The sequence below is a fragment of the Pithys albifrons genome, chromosome 6, assembly GCF_047495875.1.
Source record: "Pithys albifrons albifrons isolate INPA30051 chromosome 6, PitAlb_v1, whole genome shotgun sequence".
NCBI classification, from domain to species: Eukaryota; Metazoa; Chordata; class Aves; order Passeriformes; family Thamnophilidae; genus Pithys; species Pithys albifrons.
Window position 1 is genome coordinate 9,282,983 of NC_092463.1, and position 24,703 is coordinate 9,307,685.

Below are 24,703 nucleotides of genomic sequence, written 5' to 3' on the forward strand. Positions count from 1 at the left end.
TTACCTCAGCTTGTCTAAAACATCCAACAGCTGAAGCCCTGGAAGGATAAAAAAAAAGATATTGTTGCACTATGATTTATTATGATATTTATATAATGTTATGCTCATAAACACTTTCTGTAGAGAGAAAAAGTGAAAATATCTTCAGATGGATCCATCAAAGTGGGTAGGGTCATCTGGTAAATGATGAGACACTACAGTACACAACTGCAGTAGCTGTGTGAACCACTGCACAATTCCCCTGGAGTTACTGAGGAACACAAGCACTTTAGGGGCATGGGTGACCTTAGCCCAAATTAGATATCTAAAATCACTCAGATATGGTCAAATGTCCTTTGTTCTCCACTGAGAAAAATGGAGGCCAGGCTCATCAGCTCAGATGCTACCATTACATGAGGCAAATCCAAACAATGGTAGCTAGGATTCCAGGATTCAAACAGTTGGAAAGATCTTCTGAGTCATGTGACGGCTTCTGTGGCTCAACTGAGTAGACACAGAGTGAAGAAACCTTATCAACTCTTACAAGGAGTTGAAACATATGGAAATGTGGCCACATAAGATGATTGGTTATAGAAGTGTTTTAAAGAAGTTCAAGTGATGCAGTGCTGCTGGGATTCCAGGAAAGATCAAGGCTACGGGAAAGCAGCAAAGTTAAAAAAATATGGTGATAGAAAGGTTGTTGAGAATAGAGGTCAAAAGAAAGCAGAAAATTAGTATTTGCAATTTTACTCCACAGCTCTCTTCAGGCACCTTATGGCTGTACCTGAAAAAAAACCCTGTTTGGCAGCTGACTTTCTCTGGAGAAAGATAGGTGCAACAAACATCCTTACCTATGAATTCATTTCTGATTTGTGTCCTTGTTCTTAGCTCTTCTTTCCCCAGTATGATGGCATTGATAGCACTCAGCAATGTCACCATGTATGGCACATTGTCTGTGTTGGAGAGCTCATTCATTATGATGCTGAATCGATACTGCTGGTTCTTCACACTCTGTTAATAACACAGGTGATATTATGAGAAGAATAGCCTACATAGACATAAATGTCTACTACCACTGGGGTGCAGGCTCTCAGATGGAATTAGCACCTTAAAACCTCAGTTTATCCCAGTGTGCACAGGACAGGAAGATACAGGTAAAAGCAGCACTCTTCCATTACGGAGCAGTATCTGGTTTACAGAGAAAGTCAGTGAAACACCTCTTCAATCCCTTTATGCTTTCTGATAACTGATGCACAGATCTGTGCTCTTGGGCAGTGAAACCTGTGGATGTGGCACTATTTACTTTGCTGATCTGGTGGTGCTTTTGCTGTCAGACAGCAGTCATCTGTCCAGACAAGTCACAGAACAGCACCATAGCCTCATGCTGACCAGGAAAAATTTCCTAGTTTTCACCTTATAAATCCATGTTCCTCTTACTAAAACAATGCAAAATAAATTTTATTCCCATCCTTTTCTGTGGATCTATCTGCATGGATCAGAGTTGAGTCATACCTCCTGTTCCAACCCACTACTTGCCTTGTAATGGTCCAAGGCATCCAGAGCCAAAGCATGGCCATCTGACGAGTAAATGCACAGTGCAGCCAGGAGCTCAAATATTTGCTTTTTGACCATGACATTAGTTGTGTCAAGTGCTGGAAGAAAAACAGAACAAAACAAAGCAGACTTCATAATGACAATAATGTTCTGAGTCTCAGTGTCTTTTGCCACATGGGTTATGACCAGTGATAGAAAAAAGACAGGAGAGGACTCACTATGAGGAAGATGGGAAGAGAAATATCTCAATGTCTAGATATCCCATCCCAACAGCATTATGTGATAGTAACTTCTAGTAGAAACAATAAATGCTAGAGGTACCCTATTGGCATTTTGGTGCAGCCTGTAGTTGTTCATCTCTTCCATGTCCCAGTGGCATGCTGAAACATCAGCCAAGATCTCAAACATTCACAATCACAAAATTTAGTTCCCATTTTCACATATGGGTATTTTCTAGAACAGTGGATGAACCATTTTCCTTGATTAATTACTCTTATTTTTAGTGCAGAAGAGCCCAATATGCATATCAATTAGACCAATTGTTCTACCATGCATTTCCCTTTTCCAATACTCTTTCTCTGTGAGCCCCAGGAGCTGGAAGAGAGTGGATTAGACTGCTTTATTTTTCCTTTATTAGAGCACAAAGAAGCTTGAGCACTGAAAAGCCCAGGATTCTCTCCTGTTTTTCACAGCATAGAAATACCAGCTCCATATTTCACACAGGATAAGAAAATGCAGGGTGAAGATGAAGGGTGGGAACTTCAAAACTGAAGAGGGGGAGCAAGCCAGCTTTCCGACTAAATGCATTTTAAAAACCTATTAATAAGGGTTTCTGGGCATAGCTGTGATCTCTGTGGAGCAGCACAGAAGTTATTCTTCCAGCACTAGCATCAAGTGCTGTATGATAAGTTCTAGGAGATGACCTGGTGAATTTCATACCTAACAATGAGCCAAGAGAATGTGTGACCTACCATCTTGTAGAAGGAACAGACTGAACAGCAGAGAGAACAGGCTCTCTTAAGTCTAAACCATGTCACCTTCCCTCTACTTTACAAGACTTCAAGTCCTTTCAATTCCTCTCCCTCTGCCCCTGGTGCTCACAAAAACTGAATAGCAAATGTCTGCTGACAACTGAAGGGTCAAATACTTCTCATGTCTGTGTACAGCTAAGTCTCTGTTTATCTCCAGCTTCTCAGTAAACTACAACAATATTTGTGAGGAAGTAGCACTCGGTGGCAAAGGCAATGTGATTTCACAGCAGCATTATTTTAGAGAAGAAAACAATCTCATTAATCTCATTAAAGCAACCAAAAATTTCCAACAAGCCTGGTGCAGAGCAGAATAAGCAAGAGGAAAGTCCCTCCCCACCATGCTGCATGTGATGGATGAAACAGGAAGACACCTTCTCACCTTGGAAGAGTTTTCTGACGTAGCCCTCATTGCTTACAATGTATTCAATGCCTTTGTGGGAGTTCATGACAGCTCGCACACAGTTAATGCAGGTGAGCTGAAGCAAGGCATCGGATATCCTGGCCACTCCTCGCCCAGACAGTCTGTCCAGGGCCTCCAGAAGGAGGTCTAGCCCACACAGCTCCAGGAACTGGACCATCCAGGCATCGTCACTGTTCTCCAGCCGCTTCTTCAGCCCAGAGTAGTTCACCACTGATGGCATTTGCAGGAGACGGATGCACAGTTCTGGCTCTGCATTTTCCAGGTTGGCCTCTGACTGGTCAGTCTCCTGGGGTCCGAGTTTCTCCTTCAGGGCAGCCCACTTCTTATGGGCACCTTCCTTTTTGATTGACATCGTGAACTGTTTGTTCTGAAAGAAAAAGGAAAGACAAAGTGAGAAGTTTGTCTGGACTGACCATGAAGTATCTGGTAGGCCTGTTTTTTCTCCAGTGATCAGGATGTAAAGCCCAACTACAGCAGGTTCCAGCCCTTCAGCATGTAGGGCACACTGGAAACAGTCCTCCACTGAAGAAACTCAATATAGCTACACCTTAAAGACACACATTACATTCAGACTCTGAAACCTCTGTGGAGAGACTTTTAGCACATTCAGGCCAGCAAACACAGCTTTAAAAGTAGCCAATCTACACCAGTCAATAGCCACTACCTATTTTCATGCAGTGAAAGGATAAGGCTGGAAGCAGTATTATCAGCTCTAAACTCCTAATGCCCATTAAACCACTTTAAAATCTCACTGCGTTGGAGAGGCTGGGCAGTTCCTAAGCATTTGCAATGGGATGGAGAAGTCATTTTGAGCATATCTTGCTCATAAGAACATACAATTACCCTGTTCTTTTTTGCTTTTGTTTCTTTTTGACTGATGTTGAGGTTAGTTTTATAGCACTCACTTAAATCCCTTCCTGTCTGCTGTAATAGCAAATATGTTTGCAAACGTAGTGTTTGTGCATGATAATGTGAGAGTCTGACAGCCTGTGAGCACAGGGACAGCAGTGGGAGGCTATGAAAACAGCAGAGCACCTTTCTGGAGATAGGGAACAATGTCCCATCTCCCTGGAGGACATGGCCTGTTCAGCCAGGCTGTTATAGCAGCAGGGTCAGGAGCTGATTCAGCACAGAGAAACTGTAAAGCCAAGTGTAACTCTCGGTGCCAGATTTTATGGTTTTAGGCAGGATTACTATTTTTCAGACCCACAGCAATTAAGTTATACAATGGAAGTCCTTTTCAAAGCTGCATGTAATCATTTTAAAGCTGAATTGCTCCCAGAAATGACAGTTTGCCCCACGAGAAAGGGATAAACCTGCTGGACCCAAAGCCAGCCACTGACATGACCTCTCTTCCCTGTCATGCCACTGGGACCTCTGTTCCCCTGGGCTGCTGAGCCTGCACAGGGCTCAAAACAGCTTGGGGGCCAGTTGGCCCCCAAAACTCGGCACTTAAAGGAATGAAGGGATGACAGGAGAGTCTCATTTTCCCTTCCCAGCTCCAGCACAAGGGTTTCTAGCCCTGCAGTGAGTAGAAAAAAGGCTGGAAAAACCTAAACTGAGTAATTTCTGGAAGGTTTTATTTGCCAGAAAACCAAGATAAAGGATGGACCATTTACACTGGTTGGAAGTAATCCCATTTTAAAGCTTGCCTTTCAATTTTTCCTGGGGACTGCACTGTTGGGAAGGGTCTTGGCTGCTTCCCTGCAGCTGAGCCACATGGCTTTTGTTTAACCCAAAAATTCATTTTGGCAGTCATACCTTGGCAAATATACAGGCAAAGGGTTTGCTCACTGATTTGTGGTAGGCATGATATTATAGGCCTAAACATGCCTCTTGGAAAGTGTGGTGAGATAGGATATCTGAACAATTTCCCTGAGAGAAGGCAATGGTGAGACTCTCTCGCAGGGGCACTGAGCTCACAGCATCAAAGTCTGCATTGAGAGGTCAGAGGGGTGGGGGAGTTAGCAGTATATGGTGACAGAAAATCCCTTTAGAGAACTCTGGAGAAACCCTCTTGCAGAATTTCCCTTTGCTTCAATGGGAAAGGAGCTGGCCAAGTGCCCAGTTGTTCCCTGTTCTGTTGGCTGAAAAAAATGATGGTCATGACTGAAAAACATGAAGTTGTGGATATACTATCCGAGAACACACTGTACAGCTGAAAAGTGATAAAAAGGACGATAAAAGAACCCATCCAACCAAACCCCAAACAACAAACCCTCCTGTCAAAACACAGGCTTGAGTTTCTAGGATTTGTCATCACTGTCTGCAGCCCAGAGCTCTTACTCACTCTTGCTAAAATTCTTGCTGTGATTAGTCAACCCCACTCCCTCCCCCGCACCTAAGCCGGTATTTGGGTTAGGCTTGACACAAAGGAGAAGGAAGATCCTCCTGCCCTGGAGGGAAAGGAGAGAAGGGAAAGTGTCCTGCTCCAGGGTCACAGTGCAGTATCCTACACCTCTCACTACAGTGAATTTACAGTCATGGGGCTGGAGAGGTGCTCCTACAGACCTGTAGTCAGATCCTGCTCCATGATGTGTATTAAGCCCAACCATCCCTTTCCAGTGCCCAGGGTCAAGCCTGGACCTTCAGTGCAGGGCAGTGCTGAGGACCATCTGACCTGGGTGCTGGTCAATCTGAGGGGCTACAGAAGTGGCTGCAACTGCAGGCTCCCTCTCTCTCATCTGACTTCTTTTTTACACTCAGAAAATCACTTTTTTAATTTGAACATGACAAAACATTTTTTATCAAACTAGATAACAAAGTGGGCTTGCTTTTTCCTCCCAGATGTATAAATACGTCACCATATTGTATTTGTATTATATTATATTGTATCAGCTACAGCAAGTCAGAGAATTTTTAATAGCATTATTGACCTGAGACTTAGCTGATTCCTGAAAATTAAGGTTCACCAGTACAACAGGAGACAGGAAATACTGACAGAGCATCCTGTTTACCAGCGGATTTGTTGTGAATTATCCTTCCCTCCCACCTGTTCCACATAGATGTGAGGAGATGAGAAACAAAAACAGGCAGATACCTCTTCAAACAGTCTGGGCTTGTGTTTTCATGCACTAAACTGAACAAATTGGATTGATTAAATGTTCTTCCCTGCAGAGTGCACCCTTCTTGTAGGGAAGAAAAAGAGATCTCTGATGTATCTAACTGTAGAAAGGGAATAAAATAAATAGAAGCTGTACTATATAAATGGAAAGGAAATTAACATGGAGGAGAAGGCAGTAGGATTCTGCAGATGGTGTGATAAATCTGTTTACAAACACAGATAGGAGTGATATATTATGAATGCAACATCTTTCCATATTTTTCCATGAAGCAAAGTGTTGCAATCATGTTTGGCTACATCCTTAAGGACTGGTGGTTTTACCTGTTATCTCTGATGACAGGAACTTATTAGCAGATAAATGATCTCAACAGAGTGAGATAGATAAGGATTAAAATGGTACACAACTATCTGGCTGGCTCACAGAGGCCATTTAGATTATGTTGGCTGAGGGAAGGACAGTCCCCTAATAAAAACAGACAAGAAGCTGGACTTCAGTGGCTGAATATACCTCACCTCTTGCCAGCAGAAGGGCATGGGGAACTTTGCTTTTTGCTGCCCAGGCCATAGAGGAGGCTGCAATAGCGGGAGCAATGTCCCTAGACAATGTCCAACTGCCACATCTACGTGTCTTAAATACAACATTCTCCTCATCTTCTTCTCACCCTCAGAGACTGGTTAGGCCTGACTGGGAATGACAACTAAAAAAGCATCAATGAAAAAAATACTCTTAATTTAGAAGATTCCTTTGGGAAACATAAAGGTGCCCTAGAGGTTTGCCCTCTTGTGCCTGGCTACAGCAACACTACAGTTCCTGGTGCTAACTTCTTGGATCATTGGGTTTGCAAAGTTATAATATTCCCTGTATTCATCCAATCCAGTTCATAAAATTTCCTCCTCCTTTCTTTCTGCATCAGGTGCTACCCAGATTGACTTTTCTGTGCCCCTCCGTCCTTCAAGTCAGCTCCTAGGGAGACGACATCTGTGGGAGATAAATCAGGGCACGCCAATACTTTCTTCATCCTGTGAATCTGTGGAGAACAGAGCTGCACAGCACAGCTTTCAGTCTAAATTATGGCATGCCTCCAGGATGACATGGATCACAGCAAGGACTGGGGAGGACACGTAAAAAGAGATTTCTCAGAGCAATTAACTATAACTGAATGAAAACAAAAGAGAGAAAAACTTTTTGGGAGCAAACATGCTGCCTATGCTAAAGAATGAGAGTGCACGAGGGGGAACAGTAGCTCCTTGCTGCCCTTTGAAATCCGGGAGCATCCCAATCCCACATTCTGCCCTTGCAGCCCTTCACAAGGATGCTGGGGCACACTGATGGCCCCTGAAAAAAGTTGCTCAACCTCTCCTCCCTTCCATGCCTGTTCCTAGCACTCAGAAGCCTGCTCTGCCTGGCTAACTGATATTGACAGGTTTTGCTTCTGGGTAGTTCCAGCTTTCACTCTGCTGCTGGGAATATGCTGAGCCTTTGTATCTTGCAACATATCAGACTACTCAGTCACTAAAAGAAAAAACATCCTGGCTTTGTGCTTTCCAAAAATCACTTCTAGAAGTGTGATGGAGTTTCTCCACCTCTCCTTTTGCTTTCATTTGTACTGTTGTGTTTTCCCGTGCAGCACCGGAACAGCCTGTGTACATACAGACTAACAAAACCACCTTCCCACGCACCGAGACTAGAGGGGGGAACCACAAATCTGTATTTTAGAAACCAACCTGACCCCTTGGTGTGGGCCTATTAGCATCTGCAGGAACCTGCAGTGCTCTCAGTCTCTCAGGGGAGATGAGGGTAAGAGTACAGTGGGAAATTCAGGCAAGCAAGGCAAAGGCATGGTTTGCCTAACAGTCATTGCCTCACCATGCAAACCTAATGCTGCTCTGTTCTTCTGCTGCCATGGCCAGTAGCCACAGTAACCTTCAGATTTACATATCCTATATATTTATCCTCACCTGTATCAGAGGCCACAATGTGTGATTTATGCTCAAAAAATGAAAAGGTCTTGGAATGAGTGCCTACTCTTGCTCTTCAATACTGAACAAGCTCATGGAGTCTCTGGCACACCATGCTTTGCTTTGACACAGCCCACAAGTGAGACATACAGGAGCTCTCACAACATAGAGTGAGACATACAGGAGCTCTCACAACATAGCACAGGTCATCTATGTCCACAGCAGTGCCACACCATTATGGGGAGTGTTTTGTCTTTAGGAAATGAGAAAGCATGGACACACAGCCTGCTGCAGCTGGTGGGCAGGAGCTGTGGCATCCACACACTGACTAGGCCTGGCACAAGGCTGGCAATGGCTTCTTCTGGCAGCAAACTCCCAGAGAAGAACTTCACTGCACAGACAAAAAGTGGCCATACTGGTATAAATTTGTACGTATTTTGCCAGTATAGCTTATTATTTCTCGAATAAAGAAAAACCACATTGTCCTGATTCAGTCCCATCCACCACTACCAGGATGCTGCATGCCAGCACAGCTTTTCTCTCCTGGACAAATACAAGCTACACTGTCATGTGATGTCTTGCATAGTGGGTAAATGTGTCCATTCAATATGTCTTGGTAGTGATGGGGTTACACTAGGTTTAACCACAGCACTGAAAAAAAAATTAAATCACCAGTGCCTTCTTCCTCACAGTAAATAAACAAATAAATAAATCATCAGACTGCTACAGGTTCAAGTGGGATGCTCAAGGATGTCAGGATCTTCAGTGGCATCTAAACCCTTATTTATACTGAAAGGCTCTATGAATTTAGCTTTAAATGGGATTAAAACACTCTTTGTTACTATGCTAACACTTCATGAAAATGCTCAACGAGCCAGTGAGCCAGGTTTAAGCCAGACTGGTGCAGCTGTCAGACCTTTGTTTCAATAAGGGCCACTGCTGCTGGGGAGACTTGGCCAGAAGCAAGGCACCAGCCTTCCCCGTCTGTGTGAGTGCCCAGTCAGACAAACCAATATAAGAAGCTTTCCACAGTGGTCATGAGCCCCGGGGATCCTCACATGCTACTGCAGGCCTTGGGAGACACAGCAGAGGGATGTGAGGAGGTGGCCAGCACTCGCCCCATGCAGAGGTGTCAGTGCCCAGCTGAGCTGCAGCAAATGGGGCCACCAATGCTTCATCTCAGCCTCACCAGGGCTTCCCCTCTGCTGGCATCAACAGACCACAGGAGCTTTGGACTCCAGATATAAAGATACAGGACTCAGGTCCAGATCCCATGAAAACTCTGAGTGGGAGTCAGGTGGGTCTGGAGGCCCCTTGGCTCCAGATGTCCACACGTTCAGGCAGCACTCCACCTGCAGCAGTCCTAGCATCATTCAGCATTTTGGGATGCAATTTATTATTATGATTTTGTGGTCATGTGAGAAGCAGGAGCTGTTACCCAGCAACATGGACAGCACAGTGATAACTTTCTAAGACTCCCAGCTTCCGCTCTGTGGGAAGCTGTCACACAAGCAGATATTATGAGAGGCAAAACCCTTTCACTGTGTTTTTTTTCTGTTGATGTTTTTAAACACCTCCACAGGATGCCAAGAGGACAGAGAAAACTGTCAGAGAGAAAAATTCCTACCTCAGAGCTGAAGCCAAATTATTCCTTTGACTCTCTCACATGGAAGGATCCTTCTCTATCAATTGTGTGAGCCTTCCCTTCCCCAGCCAGCTCCTTTTCTCCTTCTCTGCCAAACAACCTTCAGTCAATAAAGTCTAAATCCCCAAACGAGCATGTCTACAAATCGCATGCTCTAAGAAAGAAAGTTCAACAGGATGTCAGTGCCTAATAGTATGCAAATATCAGTCTTAGAAAAAGTAGAAGGAAGTGACTTTTCTGTAGCCTCCAGGAAAGGCATTTGCATGTCATTTGTCACCCCCTCATTCACATTGTATTGGCCACTGGGAGGGGGACACTTCTTCATGGGCTGGCTAGTTGGGAGCCTTGTACCCACTCCATGTCCTTCTGCCAGCATCAGAAAGCAGTCCTGGCATGGGATGACTCAGAGCAGGGAAATGACCAAAGCAGGGAAATGATCTGTCAAAGGAAAGATAAAAAAAAAAAGAAAATAAAAAAAGACAATGCAGGATGGCCAGGGTGGTTGGATGGAGAATGTGGAGGTGGGTGGGGACAGCCCCTTGCATCTTGCATGAATTACACTGGGTTTTTTGGCTTTGTAACACAAGAGCTTTAAACACTGCAAGATCTCAGGTCTCTCTGCTGCCCTGGAAGACCCAGGACAGCTTAAAATATTGAGAATGTCTAACTCAAGGCTGCCCACCATGGGATCTGGGAGAGGAGCAGCACAGGAAAGACTGATAACTCAGGCAGTGTCCTCTGGCAGGGGCTCAATGATGGGAATCCTGCCCTCACTGGGCACCCCTAAGGTCCTGCTATGGGTCCTTTATGGGCTGAGCAGGCTCTGAAGACAGTGAAAGCTCTTTTGAACAGAAAGAGCTCTGTGTGTAATGTCTCTGTGCCTTTCTGGTTGACATTACATGTGGAGCCACAGCTGCAAAATGCATCCATTTAGCCGCTCAGGAAGTGTTAAATGAAACCCAGTCATTATTAAATTGTGAATATTTCAACATGGCCTATTTTAGAATAGGCCTCCTGCCCAGCTCAGGTAGCAGTGAGGCTTCAAATGTTGTTTATTTCTTGCTCCGTGAGGTTCTATCCTGAACTGAACCTGCTAGATCAAAAGTTGGAGCCCACAGCAAGAGACTTCCTACCTTAGGTGGGAAACCCAACTCTTATGTACATGAGCACAACTCCATCAGTATTAGAAACACACTGAATTGTCTGCCCTTTGGTCCAAATTCATCTGGCCTTTAAGAGACCATTTTACCCACATGCTTTCTAATTAAAACAGTTTCACCATAACAATTGAAAGTGCAGGGAAATGACTCCACATATTTCCCCATCCTGCCACAGGAAACACTCTGGGAGTGTATCTATACAAACCAAGACTAATGTTAATTCATGATGGGTTTTACAACAGCAAATGAATGTGCCTTTACATAGCATGCACTTCTGAAGTGTAATCCCAAAGTCCTCAAAAGATTAGTCGCTAATCTGGTTCTTAGAAGCAGGAGCAGGCTCACAGCAAGTTTTAGGGGGCAAAAAAATTAAGAGAAAAAAAAATCCTGCAAAGAAAGGATTGTGATGGTGCAACATTCCTGTTTTTGAAAACCATGGAAGAAATGTAAAAGGCTATCAGTCAGCTCCCATCAGGTTTCATCTGAAACCTGGATCTGTGAGAAATGTCAGAAATGTTTCTCTTCTAAGAAAGGCTGCATCGTTTCCCACATAAAGAAAAATAAAATAAACAGAAGCATACAAGTTGAGCTGGAAAGCAGAAAAAACAGCTCTAGAGCTGCAGTGTCCACCTGCAGGCCCCATGGACATGAACAGCAGCAGCAATGGGCAGTACCTGAGAAAAATGAGGGGGTTTAGAACAAGCTCTTGCTTCTAAGAACCCAAGCATCACTTGTGCTGCTTCCAGATGTTAGCTGCCCTGCCTGTCTGCTGAGGGCAGCTGCCCACACCCTCACCATGCTGTAATGCCAGCCTGAGCTGGAGCATTTTGTGGACAGATCGATGCTCCTGCACCCTGCTGAGCTCAGCTCCAGACAAAGTCCATGGAATCATCCATCTGTAACTTGGCCGCAGCAAAGGTGTTTGTTTTTCACTGCATAACCAGAAAGAATCCAGGCATGGGATTGTGTCTCTGATGGAATGCTTTGCGCACTACTTGGAGAGAGAGGGCTTCCTCAGCACACATGGACTACTCTTCCTCTAGAGGAAGCAGCGGCAGCCCCAAGCGAATGTGCTTGGAGAGGCGTGCCAGTGGGGTTCTGAAGGTTTATCTCTCAGGAGAGCTGAGTGTTGACTTGGGGAGTGAAGCTTTGCCCCAAACCACAAGGATGAAGGGTTTCAAGGGCATAAATCCTTCTATGGATCTGGCCCCTCACGTCTGAGTTTCCATCCCACCAACTTTACTTTCAAGTTACTCTGAGAAAGGGCTAATGATTTTCCTTCAGAAAATCTGCTCAATTTTACCCCAATTTTCTAGCAGATGATTTGGTGATCCTCTGAAGAGTGACTACATCAAAATCAGACAGATTACATCATGAACTAAGAGTTTAGTCTCATGTTAGGTAAGGTAGAACTCAGATACTCTACAGCTTGAGTACCACTCTGCTGCCTCTGGATCGCAGTGCAATGGCTTCACTGCCCACATGGCAGACCCTCAAAATGCAGGAATCCAATTAAACAGCCATAAATAAAGCCCATTTGCCATTAGGAATTAGATTATTCCTAATTACAGCAATCAATGTCTTCTCACTGCTCTACATTTCTGTGACAAATCCATTCCCATGCCAGCGGTTTTTCCAAGTAAGTCATGTCAAGGGTTTTGGAAAGGAGACACCCAGCTCATTTCTGGCTGTCAGGGAGAGATGCCAGTCAGGGGCCTGGTGATCCTGCCTAAAATGCCTAGTATGATTTGCTACTAAATTACTAAACATCAGCATAGACAGTATTCAATAATTACAGGTGTAATATTCACCTCTGCATGTCTGTGACTGGATTGTTATTCATACTGGGTATTGTGGCACCTATGTGGCCAGTGAAGACAAGCACATATTTACAAGGGAAAAATTAGGGTACCAGAAAGAAATCTGCATAATTAAACTTCTCTGTTCATCTGAGAACTGAACTCTGAGTCAAGCAACCAGAAGGATCAGTGTCAAAGAAGGGAGATTTGGCCAGGTGAAGACATATAAATTTAGGGAAGAGCCGAACTCTCCCTCTGTCCACAAGGTGTCTGGCCTTTCCAACACGATCCTGTGCCATAGGGACAGAAAGAGATGCCAGAAGAACTGATGGGAAGTAGATGCAGTGAGCCACTGCTGACCTTCCCAGTGTAAGGAAAGCACAGTGACAGAAGCTGGTTTGCTCCCTCCTTAGGGAGCAGAGACATCTGAGCATCCTTAGGAAGTCACAGAAGCAAGACAGGAACTGCAAATCTGGCTGCTGCAGGCTCTTCTGCTTACTGCATTTCTCTACTCCCCTTGGAGACTGATATCCCTCCATTCCTCTTGTCACAGACCAGCTCTCTGACTGCTTTTCTGCTGAATACATTCACTTTAGAGGATGCTAAAAGGAGGGGGGGGGGGAAAGCCTTCTGAAATTGTCTTTATTTAATGGATACTTCACATAACAAAAATAAAGGACTTTGCTACTGCCAGCACATATGTATTCCTTGTTGTTAACGGGGTCGATCTACTTAAAACATCCGTAACACAAGCTCTGCAGTTCTTTTGGTAGGAAGCTTCTGCAACAAAGAAACATCCTGTTTTAGGGAGGGTGCTTCCAGCTGGGGAGATGAAAGCATTAACTGTGGGGAACTTGGTGCTCTCTTCAGACAGGTGATCACAAAAATCTCTGCCAAAGACTCAGACTGCACCAGCAGTTCTACCCAGAGCAAAGGGCACAGACCCATGCATGGGTTTCTAAAGTATATATGTACTCCTAAGCACAGGCTGAGTAAGGAGCCTGATATTTATTGTTTGCTTATCCTGCATGCATATATTGCACATGTGCTAAAGCTGAAGGGAACTGCTTAGGCATTGCCAGGATGAAGGTGCCATGGCGGCTGAACTCTGCTCCCCTGTACACATGCTGATGCTGCAGCAGCAAGAAGATGTAACTACAGAAAAAAGGCCCTCTGAGCCCTGCTCCAGAGGGAGAGAGGCAGGCAGGTCCTGTCCAGGGTTTAGCTGTAATCTTCCAGCACAAGCACAAACCCTCCACACTTGCACAAAGATGAAGATCTTCAGAGAGAGAACAGCTTTTTCCTACAAACCAGTTTGATGTCAGAGGTCCACAGGGGAATGGGTTAAAGGTACCACTAAGCCAAAGATTTACCAGAGCCATATTAACCTTTACAGACATACCTCCTGAAAAAAGCTACCAAGACACCAGAACAGTAGAGAAGAGAGAAGCATTTTTCCAGCTGTTCTCCAAGCAGGCTGCAAATCCGATTCCCTTCTATCAAGATTAGCTTTTCCATTCAACTGCTGATGAATCATGGTGCTTGGTATCTCATCTGGTGAACAGCCCAAAAGCAAACATCCTGAGTGGTTTTGTTCAGATAAGGCTGACCAAAGCTAGGATTCCTAATGGCATGGGTGAAGCACATATTGCACACATTAAGAACAGCTCCAGTTACTGCCAAGTACTTTCCTGTGAGCTTGTATGAACATGAAGCTTACTAAGAGTAATCACAGAACATGCTCAGCTGCTAATTCAAGAAGTTAAGCATTAGAGCTGTTTAAAATAAATTCTTGAAGAAGGGTGGCTTAGCATGATTTCAACATAATCCACTCAAAGATGCCTTCAGAGTATTTTCTCTACTACTGGGTGAAAAAGTTTCAAGAGCCTATTTTATAATGCAGTAATCCTAAAACATTGACTGGCTTAACCCTTCATTTTGCTACAGCATTTGATCCAGCTGTTTTGAGAGGCTGATCATAGGAAGTTCCCACGCTGAGGCAAAACAACTTTACCATATATGCAGGGTACCTTTTGATCTCTTTCAGTTTTTTCTGTAGTATAAATTAAATCACTTTAGAAAAAAGTGATACTATTTAGTTCTTTGCAAAGAAATCACTTGTTCAGTCATATCCCCAGTTTTGCATAATCCAAAGAGCTGCAGTATTTTATGCCAGCTGAACATGTGGTTGTCATTAGTCTTCAAGAGGAAAATCAATATATTTATGTGATAAATTAATATACAATCAATATTAGGATATCGTTTTATAAGTGATTCATCTCTGTACATACGGCTTGCTCCAACACTTGCTTACAAGAACAGAAGTTTGGGAATACAAGCTTGTAAATTAATTTAGCTTTGTGTTAGTCCTTTCGCTTCCTTTACAGATAAATAGAGGCCTTATTTAAGGCTTGGTAATGTTTGTGAAGGTTCAGTCCATTTCCAGTAATGGAAACAAAAAAAACTCAGAATTTATCCCCAGGCTTACAAAAGAAGCCTCAGAACTGGGTAAATATAAAATAACTCATGAATATTGGACAGCTTGTTCTGAAATGGGGAACTACAGCCCATCAGTGCATAAACAAGTGAGCAGAGCCAGGCAGGCTGGAAAGATGCCTTTCGAGGGAGAAATGGAGCAGTTCTGCCAGGCTTCAGATGCGAGCTACTCAGGGAGCCGGCTGCCACATCAGCATGATGTAAACCAGAATGGAAACAAGTTATAAAATGTATCAGGGAATAAAAATATTTGTTCCCCAGTTCACCTTCATGGTGGGCTCAAATTTGCACTGTTTGTCATATAAGTCAAGAAGAAGACACCTTCACAAATACTTCTTAAATTGCAGAGCCTACTGCTGAAATACCAGGTAAATAACTCCAACTCCCAGTTTCTTATTCCTTGTGAACTTTTATGCTCTGGCTCAGAGCACATTTGCTTTACTGCATTGTGCATGCAGTTGAAAGTTAAGCTGACCAATTCTAAAGGATTTTTCTTTTTCTTTTTCCCCCTAAATAACAGAAGTAATTAATCTGCTTCAGAGAATGAATCAGCCTTTTCTGAGCTAGCAACACACAAAGGAGGAGATTGTGGCTGTTTCTGGGGCAGGAGGGAGGCTTACTCACACAGACAATGTAGCAGAGGCAGCCGCCCAGAGTCCACAGCTGCGGGCAATGGGGGGGGCAAAACCCCAAAACCGGACCCCAGAACTCCCCAGTGCCACCTAGTGCCCCCAAGGGACCCTCTGGGACAGAGGGAAAGATCTCAGAGCTGGATACTGCAGTGCTGGTGGAAGAGATGTCCCAGTGCACAAGGAATGCTCCAGGAAGGGCTGTGTGGCTTTGACTCTCCTCCTGCATCCCCCTGGGTTGCACACCCAGCCTGTGAGGGGTTGCACCCATTCTTTGGAGGAAATCCTTTCATAGCAGGGACCATCCTTTTTTTTAGGTGAAGTATCTTGATCTGGGCCAGACAGTGGAATGAGCTGATTTGCCAGAGTTTGACTTCTCAGCAGGGTATGGAAAGAAAACCATTGCTCACAAAAAGCTGCTGTCTTGTACTATGGGAACTTCTGTTTCCACCTGGGGCCTCTATCAGAAAATAAAGCTAACACTTAGCTCACTGCTTCCAGTGAATGCTGGGCAATGACTTAAGAGAAAAGCAGGATGGACAAGGAGCAGACAGTTCCCAGATAGGGGAAAACAGCAGACCGGGAGCAGCACGGAGACAGAAGCCTCATTAAAAATAATGCAATTTAACCAACAGAGTGGAGAGTAACAAAGTTATTCCTTAGCTACACTGACACAAGCAGAGTTGCTCACCAAATTTATAAATAATTACTGAAAGAAAGATGTTGCCAACCTCATTCATTGATCTGGAGAGAGGAAAGGGGCTCTGCTGTTTCTCTCCCTTCATCCCCTCTGCCTGCCAGGATACACTGTGGAGAAGCTGGGCCTCAAGCAAGGGATAAGCTCCCCGTGCTCTGGGACACAGCTGGAATGTCCCTCTCTGGGGAATATGGTGGGGGGACAGGTGGCCATGACTCCTGGTGCAGAGCAGACAGGATCAGTGCAGATCTGTGGGTCTCTAAACTGATTTAACCTCTGCAAAAGCAAAATCACCAACATTTTCCATTTTAAAGTACAACTAAATTTAGAGGTTTTATAGTTGCAGGGTGACTCCTTTCCCACACTTTCCTGGAGTGATCTCCAAATTCCTCTGCTGTCCTCGCTTGTTAAAACATGACTCAGCTCTCCCAGCTGGAAAAGTGGAGACCCATGTAGTCCCAATGTGGCCAGCTGCCACTAGTGATGTCCTATGTTGGCATTAACCATCAGCTTGGGAGCAGCACGGGCAACAGAAAACTTTGCAAGCTGAATTTGTGGTGAAATCAGTGTTACTGAATCTGTGGGCACTCTGTGATCAGCTACACAAACCATCAACTGGAATTTCCCTTGTGCCCCTTTTGGGAAAGTCGCCTCAGCATCAAGGGGTGACTGAGGACCTGCTCAACAGACTCTAGTGGAGCAGCAATGCAAAAAGCAAATCCCTCCTCTGCCCTCAAACATACCCCCAGATTAATACCATTTATACCTCAGCTAGGGCAAAATAATGGCTGTGGTAAGAAAAACAAATGGGAAGTAAATGCCAAGTAGCACCACCTGGTTATACTTGCTACAACTTTTCCAGGTTCAGCATCGTACCTTACCAACTACAGCATGTGGCAGCTCTTCATTTGCCTGTACTTGTTCTACTAGATGTAGTAGTGGGCAACATCCTTTCTGAAGTGAGCTGCTCCTTTTAGGGTAGTTAACATTCTGGAATCAGCTGAGTGACTCCAATCCACTGCTTCTCGATCCTCCTTTCTGGCTTTGCCCAGTGTCCTTTATCAGCTCAGTCGTTTTTTCAGAGCACCTTGAAATACACTATCAAATGCTACAGAGCTTTTTCCAAACCCTATTTCTTGCTTAAGATTCTCATTGATCTGTGGCTTCAGCAATCCCAGCACTTTGAAATGTCAGCTCAGGTATCAAACCCTTGGAAACAGCTGAATCTGGGAACAACGTGTGTTCGTTATATCAAAGAGAAAAAACATCATGCTGTTATATGCTCTCCTGATGCTTTCTGCAGATGTGAAAGGCTGGCTGACAAAACAGCAACAAATGTACACCTGCCACATCCCACAATTGCTTACTTTAACTGCGGGCACTCCTGTAGATGTCAGGCTATGACGCATGGGCTCAGGCAGGAACCCCACACCCCTATTTGCTTCCACATTCAGTTCCATTAAATCAGCTCATCTACCACTGACATTATCTGGGAGCAATCACAAGACTTGGTTGTTGCTCACTAGTTATTTTTTTCCTAGAAAAAAGGGGCCAGATGATATTTGCCCTTGAGGATCTTGAAAGCCCCAGACAGGTTGCCCCAAAGTAGAGAACCCTTTTTTGAAGCGTTCCTGTTTTGCATTTTGTTTCAGGTCTTAAAGCATGCCTGCAGAACTGGAACAACTGGAATGATGTGACAACCCCACACCAGACCTACAAGCATGATGCCGTCCTTTGTTAGAAAGTCAAGGCTTGAAATTGGACATGTTTTTTCTTTCTTTCCTCAATTCATTCTTAGCATTTTGGTTGACAGCACTGAATCCAAGAGGTCTCAGTATAATTAAAATACAGATTGGTTGCCTGCTCTGTTGCAGCACTTGGTGCTCTCAGTGCTTTTTCTGGCCACTGGGAGATGAAAACAGGCTCTGCAGCAGCACATTCATGAGCACTGTATGATAAAGTGCTGCACATGCAGTGCTGAGAAACACTGGAATAAACTTGAATTTGATGGATATCCGAAGGGAATATAATATATTGGGCCAGAAGCAGGTACTCATGCACTGAACACAAGTTGCATCATGCTGCAGGGCTGTGTCCAGCTTCTGTAAAATATTTAGCTATTTTTCACCTAGTTACATAAAAGGCCATGTCCATTGTTAATGAATGGAACAGGGATAACTCCATGTGAAGCGTTTATCTGCACCTACTGTCTGTGGTATTTTGGACCAAGCAGAGCTGGATTTGTTCAGGGCCCTGTGCGACCCTATGAGATGACTTTGTTGATTCAGTGGGATGTATTTTCTCTGAATCATTATTGATAGACCTTATTGGAAATATTAAGAGCAAGGATATTCACCTGGCAGCTAAATCTGAGCTCATATATGAGCACTGAGTTTGCCTGAAGTTTCCCCAGCTGTTCCAGTTCTATGAATATTGTTCACTGCTCAATCCACAACATTATGTTCCTACCCACTGCCAAATTACACCCATCTTCTCGTCACAGCTGGTTACAGCACAATGGTGGGATTAAACATCTCTCATCAACAGAATAATCATTGCAGAAAAACCCAAAACCCTAATAATTGATGCCATAGAAGTAAACAGGGGGAAGGAAGGACAAAAATGCAACTTAGCTTGCTTTGATAAGAAAAGTTTTGTACTCAACTACTTTAGGAAATCTATCCAGCATACCTGCCACACAATATAGGGGTAAAATTCAGCTTCAAACACATTTAAAGGGCAGCTACTTGCTACGCAGCTCAGTGAAATCAGGACTTAACAACAAAAGAAAATTGGAAACAAATAGGGTACAGACCTAAAAGGATTGGACAGACAATCGAATGGAAGGGGTCAGTCTGAATTTGGCAGGGATCCCTACCAAAGGCAAGGGAGACCCCATCCTACGTACCATCTCCCTTAAGGACAGGGCAAGTGACACAAAGCTGGGGGAATACTGCACCAGCACAGAAAATGGGGATATGCAATAAAATGAGATTAATAAGAAGCCCGGAATAAGATGAGAGCTGACAGCAGAAAACGAAAGTCAGATGGACACCTTAGGATGAAAATCCCAAATTCTCACCCCCATCACATGACAGGAGGAACCTGAGGAGGAGGTTAATTGAAGTACCTACCAGGTGAGGGATTTATTTCTAGGTGAGGTGTCAAAGCAGGAGAGGCACAGAACAGACTTCTGAGCCTGGCAGCTCTGCTCATCCACAGGGAAGCTGAAGAGTAAGAAGCCCAGCTCATGACTGTCAGGGATCAGCAGAAGCTGGAGCCTGCTTCAGGAAAGCAGACAGCAAGTTCTAGCTTGTTTGGCATTGCACAGTGAAGAGAAAAGCATGCAACTCTTACTTCTATACTGATAAGAGAGAAAAGCATCAGACTGCAATAACTAAGCAATCACAAAGCAAATACAAACTAGGAGAAAACCACACACTGGAGAAAAAAAATACAGTATCAGTTCAGTAAAGTTTTGAAACTTACCCTTCCCAGGAGACCAGGAACAAATAAATTACAGTGGTGTGCAATAAGGCATAATATCATTTTGTGTTTAGATTTGCTGACCTGCCAGATCCCTTCCTGTCCTACATTTAGATTATCTTTTACACAGTGGGTCTTGTACACTTGCATTTTCTTGCAATATTCTTGGAGGACAGCCTAGAATGGGATTATTAACTTATAATAGGGCAAAAAAAAATCATATATCCTCACAGGTTCCCATGATTACTTCTCTCCCACCTTCTAGCTTTGGCAGCCTCTGTGTAGGGGAAAAACAAGCTTAAGTGGATGGAAGAGAAATGAGATTAATGGCCAGACAGCCCAAATTCTGAGCAAGTTCAGTAGGATGATGACAACCTTACTGTAACTCTGCTGACTTCGACTTTTCAACTGACTTAAGCCAGAAGTTTCTTTGCAGTCTACCAGGGAGCCTGAGGTGTTTTGCACTGTTTATCCAGAGTAATTGTTCAAAAATTCGAGGAAAAAAAATGTACATTTCACAGTGTTGATCTGACACAGGGAGGGATGACCATGAAGACTGTTTCGGAGTATTTCTCCTAAGATCAGTGTGTCTGAGCACTCCTTCCCCGCCCCCGAGCTCTGGAATTCAGTTCTGTGTGCTGATGTTGCAAGAAGCCATTTCATCATAGCAGAGTTATTGAGCAAAAGGGAGGATGAGTATGTGGGAAAACTGGGCAGGACTTGGGAGATCTCCGCAAACCACTGGATAACAGAATCTTTCAAAATAAAAGCCTGAAAATAGCCCAACCCGGACACAGGCATAGCACCCATACACTCTACGCTAAGAGATGCTCTGTCACCACCCCCAGGTACAGCAGGACCACATCACACCTGCACATCACACCTGCAACCTGCACCACGTTGCACCCACACGTGCAATCTGGACCACATCACACCTAGACACGCTGTAGTTGCACCTGCAATCCAAACCACATCCAGCCCATACACGGCACGTTTGTAGCCGCAATTTGGACCAGCTCCCACCTGTACGCTCCACCGTCGCACCCGCAATCTGGTCTTCATCCCGCCTATCCACCGCTCTGTTGCGTCTGCAACCCGGACCGGCTCCCACTTCTCTCTCCCATGTCCCGTCAAACGGACAGCGGGGGCCGCGTCCCAGCGATGCGCCCTGCGGCCACACCTGCAGTCCAGACGGGGTCCCACCTACACCTCCCTGCTGCTGTCGCCCCTCCACCGCCCCTGAGCTCAGCCCTCATCCCTCCCCGCAGTTCCGAGCCGCCCGGCGAGCTCCGGCCCGGCGAGCTCCTTCTTCCCCGGGCACACGCTCCGTCTTACCGGCTGGGACCGGGGGATAGCCGCGGGAGGGTGGGATGCCCAGCCGGGCTGCAGCCCCGGCAGCGGGGTTCAGCCCAACTTCTCCCTACTGAGAGGACCCCGCGATCGCCCCCGGCGGAGCTCGGTCTTACCGCGGCGATTTCCTGCGGCGGGCACCGACCCTGCAGCTGGCAGGGACCCTACGCCGGGGCCCGCAGCCGCCAGGCTCTGCCTGCCCGCGGGAGCCGCGCCCGATTTCGGGGCGGGGCGCGGGCGGGGCTGGGGGTCCGGACCGGCCCCGCCGGGGAAGTTTCTCCCCGCCTGGCCAGGGGGTCCAGCTGCGACGCCTCCGCCGCCCGGCGTCCTGCCGAGGGTGTCCCGCGTCGGCTGCGCTCGCCTATGCCGGTCCCGCCCTGGCAGATCATCCCCGGAGGAAGAGCCCTCCCCGGAGCCAACGTCCCTCTCGCCTCCCGCCTCTACGCGGAGACGTCCTGACCCCCATGAAGGGGCCCTCAGTGTGCCCCTTCCTTCTGTGGCCCTCGGGCTCCCTGAATGCGAGCGCTCTCCCTCGCCCCTTTCAGAACCGTCTGACACCGGGAGCTGCGCTGTGCCCGGTGTGCGCGGGTGCCAGGGACCCTCTCTGTCCAGCCACGGAGGCTGGGAGGTGAGGGGAATCACGAAAGCTGGGGGCAGGATACCGAGGCGGTCAGACACCCAAGGGACCCTGCACCCTCCTCTGGGGATCCAGCATCCTGGTCTTCGCAGTTTAAGAGCTTCACTTTCCACCTAGAGTTGAAGAAACATGGTAGCTAGTAGGTTGGAAAAGAGCTCTAAGTGAATCGAGTTCAACCGTTAACCCAGCACTGCCAAGCCCATCACTAAACCATATCTCCAAGTGCCACATGTACAAGTCTTTGAAATAGCTCCAGGGATGGTGATTCAACCAGTTCCCTGGGCAGACTGTTCCAATGCTTGAATCGTGTATTTGGCACCAGATTAATAAAGCTAATATTTGAGTGTTTTTCATAGATTTTGAGTGTATCATCATGTAAACACCTAGAGAGATAAAGCCTAAAGCTGAAGTTAGTACAAGTTCTATATCTTGTAGTAGTTCAGATTAATGGGCACACCCAACCACCAGAGGGGAAGGATGCCTTTTCCCTTAGTAAAACACACCAGCTCTAGAGTGAGCAGTAAAACAGTGTAGTTAAGCTAAATATTATCAGCCAAGTGGGGAGAATTTGGTGGAAAAGTTTGTTTCCTTTTGCAGGTCAAAGGTGCTGTCTCCTGTAGGCTGTGTCCTTTCAGGCAAAGCCACTCAGCTTCACCATTCATAGAAACCTGGCATGGAAAATCATGGAGTGGGGAGAGAGGGATAGCTGACGTAAAAATCATGATAAAGTGTTTTGCAAAGCGCTGCTGCAAGCTAGTAAGAGCTGAGCTTAGGCTGCTGAGTGTGATTACAGGAGACTGGAGGATAGTTACACGGTAAGAACATAGGGCTGAGCATCTCTGAGACTTCAAATTGGAAAATGAGACCTGAGGTTTTACTGTTTGCTTGTAAAACACTTCTCTGGGGTTTTTTTGTGGAAAAGGAGACAAATGGAAAAAGACTCTCTCTCTGAGACATGATAGTTAACCAGAGTGGCTCATCAGTTTTTCTTTTACCCAAAATAAATGTTCCTAATTGGTATCTTGTGCAATACCCAGGTGGGTACATACTTAGCTTTACAAATCTACACAGCAGGAAAAATGGATGTGTCCACTGCAATCTCTCTCTGAAGGATATAAACTGGGATTGAAAAGAGCTGTTTGTTATTTAGGAATTAATAATTGCCTTTGGCTGCTGCTGTTCTTGCTTTAGCCTTTTTTCCATTCTGTGCAAGTTTTTGCTGCTTCCTTGTGTGAACAACAGGGCAGCCAAATCTTTTCTACTTGTGTGCATTTTTCTTCTTTGCCTTTGCCTGCTCCCTTTGCAGAAGGCAGGCAAACAGGACTTCTTGTTTCTGTTTGGGATGTGGCCCATGGGTCTTCCTCTCATGCTGTCTCTGTGCTACCCCTTAGTCCTATCAACACTGCTGCAGTTCACAGTGACCTTGTATTTGGGGCAGATAAGAGACAGCAAGGGAACTCTTCTCCTTCCTTCGTGTGTCACTGCTTTACTCCTTCTTACCTTAATACTTCTTACTTGTCAGTCCTGTTTTTTGACCTGGACATGAGAAGGACAGTACACACGGCATGAAAAATTGCTCATGGAAGACAAATTATAATGGCTGGGCTATAAAAGTTCTCACCATCATGTAGGAGTGAGAAGTAAAGCTCAGAAAAAAAAAGGCAAGGAGAAAAAAAATGAAACTATGTAAATACCCTCATTTTCACCAAAATCCCTTTTGACTGAAGCAGATATGACTGTGGGTGTGAACAAAAATGCTCCTTTGTTGATATAAAGCCACACTGTGCATGTATGTCGAGAGTATGTGGTGAGGCTGAGGGGATGCAGTAGCTGGTTTGCTTCCTCAGGCCTGTATTTGCAGTGTGCTTTGAATATCTGAATGGTATTTTCTGGTTGGTGCTATCACTCAATTATATCAGAAATGTGTAAATAGAACTCCACCACATGGACCAAAGTCTTCTTGGTTACAACACAAGATACTTTTTTCTCTTCTAACCTCCAGCCTGCCACCTTTTTCCTTTGGTTCAGGCAAAAGAGTTGATGGCAAATCCATTTTTGTTCAATAGCATCCTTGTGCTTGGTTGCTCAGTCCCACAGTAAAAGGGATGGAAAGAAATACCACTACAGCAGAAAGGCTGGGGCTTTGAAGCTCAGGGGGATTATTGCCCTGTCTGGACTGAGCTCTTAAAAAACAAATTTTTCAGTGGAACAAGCTGCTTCCAAGTAGTTCTTAGCTTGTATTGCTCTGTGTTCTCACTACCTACACTAACATAGAATAGAATTGAATAATTTCAGTTGGAAGGGACCTACAATGACCGTTCAGTCCAAATGCCAAAAATATGAATCAAAGTTGTTTTTTTCCTGATTTCTTTTTTTTTCTTTCTGTCCAGATTCTATGTTAAGTACTTTATATTTCATATTTAACCTGCAGTTGTGCCCTGCCCCTCAGGAATGCCGGAACATTTATGCGGAGCCTATGACAGGAAGACAGGGCTGCAGTAGAGCTCAGGAATGCAAAGACATTCCTTTCCCTACTAAGCAGTCAAGTTTTAGATAGATATCTGCCATGCCGAGAATGTCATTACTGCACAGCTGCAGAAATTGTTATCCCAAGGTCTGATGATGAGGGTTGGTTTTGTGTTTGTCCCTGCTCAGATTAAAGTGGGACTTGTTTCAAGCACTGGAGGTTAAGGGCATGTACTGCACAGAAGGACTCCTGATCTATTGTTTCTTCACTTCAGTTCTTCACAACACTTACAGTGAAGGTCAGAGCACAGAAGAAAAGTGCTTTTTGGT

The 24,703-nt window shown here is 45.2% G+C and overlaps 1 protein-coding gene across 1 annotated transcript; it reads right to left on the reverse strand.

Annotated features, from left to right (window-relative positions):
* Positions 1-21,022, reverse strand: LOC139672814 (inverted formin-2-like). Its single transcript, XM_071557409.1, has 5 exons — positions 20,944-21,022; positions 2,944-3,352; positions 1,516-1,631; positions 831-990; positions 1-38 (listed from the first exon to the last, which is right to left on the reverse strand). The coding sequence occupies exons 1-5, from the start codon at positions 20,980-20,982 to the stop codon at positions 1-3; spliced, it is 762 nt and encodes a 253-aa protein (XP_071413510.1). The 5' UTR covers positions 20,983-21,022.
* Between the last annotated feature and the right edge of the window lie 3,681 nt (positions 21,023-24,703).

Bases quoted from the DNA above. Each gene is read 5' to 3' on its own strand.
- LOC139672814 (XM_071557409.1), bottom strand. From the start codon at position 20,982: ATGAAGACCAGATTGCGGGTGCGACGGTGGAGCGTACAG. The intron at 3,353-20,943 runs GTGGGAGCTGGT...TTTTTCTTTCAG, and splicing joins TGCGACGGTGGAGCGTACAG to AACAAACAGTTCACGATGTC. The intron at 991-1,515 runs GCAAGTAGTGGG...TGTTATTAACAG, and splicing joins ATGCCTTGGACCATTACAAG to AGTGTGAAGAACCAGCAGTA.